The 6054-nt window shown below is 45.8% G+C and overlaps 1 protein-coding gene across 1 annotated transcript; it reads left to right on the forward strand.

Moving 5' to 3' along the window:
• Positions 1–1677: 1677 nt before the first annotated feature.
• LOC103710017 (U-box domain-containing protein 41-like) lies at positions 1678–3857 on the forward strand. Its single transcript, XM_008795588.4, has one exon. It carries the CDS (start codon positions 1893–1895, stop codon positions 3630–3632), a length of 1740 nt encoding a protein of 579 aa, XP_008793810.2. The 5' UTR covers positions 1678–1892; the 3' UTR covers positions 3633–3857.
• The last annotated feature ends 2197 nt before the right edge of the window (positions 3858–6054 follow it).

The raw sequence follows: 6054 nt of genomic DNA on the forward strand, positions 1-6054 counted from the left end.
GAAGTCAAGCTTAAAATAATCTTATCAACCATCCTTACTATGATCCACAAAATTGGATGTGACATAATTCTCCATCATTTGGTACCTATTTAGCATCTCTTATTTCATGCATGAATGCAGGTTGCCTATTCTTTTCATCCTTTTTTTCTCTCTCACCCCACCACCCAAAAAGAAAAAAAATACCATCATTAATAGTACGTTAATACCATCATTTTATTTGTCAAACACATTACTGTAAAGCTAACTTGTGTCATCTACTAGTAGATATACGAACAATTTAAATTGCTTAGGACTAATGGATTCTTTGAGTGCTCAAAATAGTCTCTGGATCTTCATGTCTGCACATTAATCAACAACCATCATCATTATTTTTGTGGTGTTTCTAGCTAGTCAAACAATTCTTGGTAGTCCCATGATAAACAACTTCCATGGTTGAAGAAATGAAATTATATAGCACATCACACTATTTAAGAGCACCCCCTCCCCAAAAAGAAATGTTAAGCTGAGGGCATTTCTATCCTTCCACATTTCTAGTTAGACTTAACTAGGGTTTGATTAATGAAAATTAATGAAAACTAGGAGAAAAACCAATTCATACAAATGGAGAACTTTACAAGGATTTTCATATAAATATGATAACAAATGGATTAATATACAGATATGAAAATTTTCAGGAACTGATCTATAAAAAACTCATGAGTTTATGAAGTGTGTGCAATGTAGTTTTAAATAAAACAAAACTTGCTGAATTGTTATGGTTATGCAATTTTCAGCAGCGACATGATTGCTTTAGGTGTCGCCATGATTATAAAATAGATCACTCTTTCCAAGTATGTGTAGAAGATATTTGGAATCATATCATGTCATATTGTAAAAGCAAAAGTATCACACTAGGATTAAAATTATTTTTTTTTAAAAAAAAGCCTTGCACAACTACTAGCTACCAAGAATTAAAAGTAAGATGTGAATCATTTTTAGTGCTTCTGCTGATCATTTTTTAGTTTTTCAACCTCCACCTTAACTCTTTGGCATTTATTTGAGAAGTTACCTTGAGTTCCGAAGTAACAACATACAATAATAACAAGGGTTATAGATAAGTAAGAAATGCTGGCTTCCACCATGAGCACACCTGCAACCAATCTCTAATCGTTTTTTCACATTTCACAGTATAAAGTGGAAACTTGATTTCCACTATGAGAACATTTGCAAGTATAAATGATTGAACTATAAATCTTAAAATCTACATAGTATTGTAGGCGAGGGCCAAAATCACACACACTTCCTAAATTGGTGGTTCATCTCAAGTCAAGCAATTTGTTCTTATTTCGAAGTCGTTGTCTCGTAGTTGGGTCACCAAAAAAAATCAAGAATGTCTCAATCTTTGTGCAAGTATTTTAAAAAAAGATTGCATCTTTGGTATGAAAAAATAATTCAACTTTCCGTGTGAAACCACGATTGGGGTCATGCGATTACTGCTTGGAGGTTTATGCAAAAGGATGACCACAAAAGTCCACATGCTTTCAGATCATTCTATCGCATGCCCGAACCCAATGATCTAAATCAACACCAATCATGATTATATAGAACCGCTCGATTAAATAAGGAATCAATTTTTCTCAAAATATAATAAATCAAGGGAACTAATTGCTGAGGTGCATGACCTGGCCACGTCAGCTTTGATCGTGATCTCGTTTGTTGTCGTCTCCTAATCATCCTTGGAGGTGGAAAAGGTTTGAAGAAATCTTGTCCCTGAGGAACTCCCCTTCAGTTCTATCACACATCTCCTCTTGTCTCTCCCCATGGTCCAAGCTCACCTGGCTTCTTTTTGAGGTAAAGAAGAGAGCGGGGAACGGAGAATAAATGCGCGTCGTTTGAAGAGTGTGAGAGAGAGCATGGGAAGCGGGAAGCCTCGGTGGAAACTCTCGTTCCACCGGTCGCCGTTGACGTCGCCGTCGTCGTCCATAACGACGGAGGCGCCCATGGAGTTCGTCTGCCCCATCTCGCGTTCGATCATGGCGGACCCCGTCATCGTCCCCTCTGGCCAGACCTTCGAGCGGAGCTGCATCCAGGTTTGCCGGGACCTCACCTTCACCCCTCCCTCCCTCGCCGCCGCCGTCGACCTCTCCCCCGATGTCCCTTTCCTCCTCATCCCCAACGTCGCCCTCCGCGCTGCCATCATTCGCTGGTGCGACCGCGCCGGGCTCTCCCCGCCCGTCCCCGTCTCCCTTGATGCCGCTCGTGCCCTCGTCCGCCGCCTTATGTCGGAGGCGCCGCCTCCACCGGCGGTGGGGGCTGTCTCGAATGGTGAGAAAGCTCCGATCTTGGAAGGAGGATCGAAGGAGACTCCGATCTTGGAGGGAGGAACGAAGGAGATGATGACTCCGGATACTCCTCCTCAGTCTGTGCGCTCCTCCAAGACGAATTCTGCTTCGTTCTCCCCGCATTCTTCTTTGTCTTCGTCTTCTTGTAATTCCTCTTCGTCGTATTCCTCTTCTGAGATCATGGTGGTGCGTTCGGAGGAAGCCCTGAAACCGGAGAATCCCCAAGCTCCCAGCTTGCCGGCGTCTAATGTTGCCAAACCTACTGCTGGTGCTGAAGTTGATTGTTTGGAAGAGGAGATTTTGATCAAGCTGATGGACTCCGAGGATTTCGAACAGGAGGCGGCGCTGGCCGCGCTTCGCCGGGCCAGCAGGGAGAGCAGGGAGCGGCGGATCGCGCTGTGTACTCCGAGGCTCCTGACGGCGCTCCGGCAGATGCTGCTCTCCCGGCGCCCCGGCGTCCAGGTCAACGCTGCGGCGGCGCTGGTGAATTTGACCCTGGAGGCTACCAACAAGGTCCGTATCGTCCGGTCCGGGGTGGTGCCGCCGCTGGTGGACGCCCTCAAAGGCGGCCATCCGGAGGCGCGGGACCACGCGGCGGGGGCCATCTTTAGCCTGGCCTTGGAAGACGCGAACCGGGCGGCAATCGGGGTGCTCGGTGCCATCCCCCCGCTGCTCCACCTCTTCTCCCGCTCCTCCGAGAGCCACCGAGCCCGCCGGGACGCCGGGATGGCGCTCTACCACCTCTCTCTAGCTGGGATGAACCGATCCAAGATCGCCAGGACCCCGGGCGCCGTGCGCGCGCTGCTAGCTGTGGCGGCGGAGGACCAGGGGGTTCCGGCGGGGGTTCACGGGCCGCCTCTGGGAAAGCTGGCGCTAATGGTGGTGTGCAACCTGGCGGGGAGCGCGGAAGGGCGGGCGGCGCTGATGGACGCCGGAGCGGTGGCCTGGGTGGTGGGGCTGATGAGGGGGGAGGCAGCGGCAGCGGCGGCGGCGGCGGCGGCGGCGGAGTACTGCGTGGCGGCACTGTACGGGATGAGCCGGGGGAGCCTGAGGTTCCGGGGGCTAGCGCGGGCGGCGGGGGCGGAGAAGGTGCTGATGAGGGTGGCGGAGGCCGGGAGCCCCGGCGAGGTCAGGAGGGAGATGGCGAGGCGGACGCTGAGGGCGATGAGGGGAGAGGAGGGAGAGGAGGAGGAGGGCGTGGTGGTGGTGGCGGACGAGGACGGCAGCGTCGTGTCGGACGGGCTGGTGTCGTTTCGAAGGCGGTACAAGGATTTTGGGAACGGATCGGGCGCCAACTCGGCCGAGTTCTGATGGTATCTTATTTTTGTTCTTATTGAGTGGAGACGTGGGTTGCTGTTACCATCGTGGCTTGGAAGTCAGAGTTGTATATTTTTATTTTGTTTTCTCTGATTGTTTTTATGTTGTGTAGATGGTTCTGTGCGCTTGTTACTTGACATTGGGTTTCTTCAGTACGGTTCTCAGTGTATAGTTTATAATTTTATAAGGAAGTCAAAGTCAAGTTCAGCAGTTCTTTTATAACGATGTCAGATGACCAGGTTGGCGCTTTCATTGGTCAAAACCAAACTTGAACAGAGTGCATTTAACCCAAAAACCTATTAGCAGTTCGGCTTAGGGGCGAGCAATATATATCTAATACTCAATAATAATGAACAAATTTTCTCCAAAAGAAAAGAAAAAACTGATGAAAACTTTAAATGCATATATATATATATATATATATATATTTCATTTAGATGCAATCAAGTTTATTTCCAAGGATGACTCCCACGTGTGTAGTTTTCCATCAACTAACAAAAGCGAGTTCTTGGATCAAATTGGCATTTGCACGTCGGACGGCGCAGTTGTTGGGGTTTTAACTTAGAAAATAAAATAATTTTAAAAAATAAATATACTAGTTTTATCTCTTAATTTACAGATGGTTTAAAATTTTCAAAAATTTTATCTTTTTCTGCGAATTTTTTTTGCGACTTTTTGAAAAGAATATTATTCGTTGCCATATAGATGCGATGTTTCAGAAACATGCTTGTTAGAGAGTGATCAAGTTGAGCCGAGTTGAATAGTTTTTTCTTATTATTTTGATTCTGGAACACTATGCATTCATAGCTAATGAAAGGTAAAATCTATGTTTCCAGCATCAATATCTTTTTATGTGTCATTGACCAGCCTTTCTTTATCAACAACTCCCACAAGTTCATCTTATGGTCCTACACTTGTAAGCCACACATCTTAACCAACATGCGACTAGATCATAATTTCTTTGAGAGCCTTTGGCTTCGATTTGGTCATTTGGACAGAGCTACCATTGCACTACAATCTTATGTGACTATTGGAATATTTCATACACTAAACAAGTTTTATCATTGTAGGTTGTTGTACCTAGGAGATGAAATCGCTGCAAACCTGCACGTAGAGGCCGAATCAAGTTTTTAGTGCAGTATAATAATAGTAATAATACTGATAATAATAATAATAATAATAATAATAATAATAATAATAATAATAATAATAATAATAATAGTAGTAGTAGTAATAATAATAATAATGGTAGATAGATGATAGATAAAAAGAGAGGATAGAGGGGGAAGAGATGGGGAAAGCCGGTACAGAAGCATTTCCCGATCCGGGACCGCAATGCGAGCACGGGGACGGCAATCAGCCCGACTCCCGGCCCCATTGCTGGGAAAATGTAACTTCTTTCTTTTCTTTTATTATTATACGAACACGTCTTCCCTTTGGATCGTCTCGAGTTCCGCATCTAAACCTGACAGCAATCACGGTTGTGCGTACATTCACAACATTGCATGGGCCCCTGTCCCATGTACAATATGGACCTCCATGCATCACGACCGCATCGTCATTCGATACATACAGTGATGGCAGATCTAGACCGTCAAGCTCAGGAGGTTCTAGACTCGACCGGGTCCTTTCCTATGATTCTCGAACCATTCCGACAGATTCTAGGAAATAGGAACCTATTACAACCCTCAACCATCCCTACAGAAATTTTTCCCAATATCTCTTGCATTACAATCGATCAAGAGATTCAGAAAGAGGAGCGGAGGAATGGTCGGAATTGCTACATTGCTTGGTTATAAGGTAACATCAGCAAAGAATGAGGGAGCCATGGCATAACAATGTTGTTTTTCTTAACCTATATTTACTTTCCTAGAGGTATTTTTTCATGGAATATGGAACATGCGAGGCACACAGCAAGCAAGAGTAGAACAGCAGAATGGCGACGGCGGCGGGTACCAAGTCTGCTCCATGTCCGGTAGAGACGAAGGCAGACAGAGAACTCAGCCATACTGGAGTGGCACGACGTCCGAAGGCTGTGCGATGCCTGCAACAAGGACAAACCAAGGTCCGCCCAGTGAGGCGCCGCAAAGAGGTGCTGACATTCTCCAACAATAGCACATTCAAGATACGCAACCAGAAGGTCTGTCCGAAGCGCTTATTCCCTTCCAACAATGGCCGCAGACCAGTCGCCGCGACGGGCTCAGAAATCTCAGTTCTATTGCCAGCAAGGAATGGCCCAAGATTGCAGAGACAAAAAATGCTGCAGCCTGACTCCATCCATCCATCCATGGAAGGCTGTTGACATATTTTCTAGTTTCTTTCCCTAACGGCAGAAGTCACTCATGATTTGTTCTATAACGATGAGAATGTGATGAGTATCCTGTAACATGGCTCTTAATTCCATTGAAATAAAAAC

This window comes from Phoenix dactylifera, chromosome 7 (genome assembly GCF_009389715.1).
Source record: "Phoenix dactylifera cultivar Barhee BC4 chromosome 7, palm_55x_up_171113_PBpolish2nd_filt_p, whole genome shotgun sequence".
Classification (NCBI taxonomy): Eukaryota; Viridiplantae; Streptophyta; class Magnoliopsida; order Arecales; family Arecaceae; genus Phoenix; species Phoenix dactylifera.

Coding starts and splice junctions, on each gene's coding strand:
- LOC103710017 (XM_008795588.4), top strand. CDS start 1,893: ATGGGAAGCGGGAAGCCTCGGTGGAAACTCTCGTTCCACCGGTCGCCG.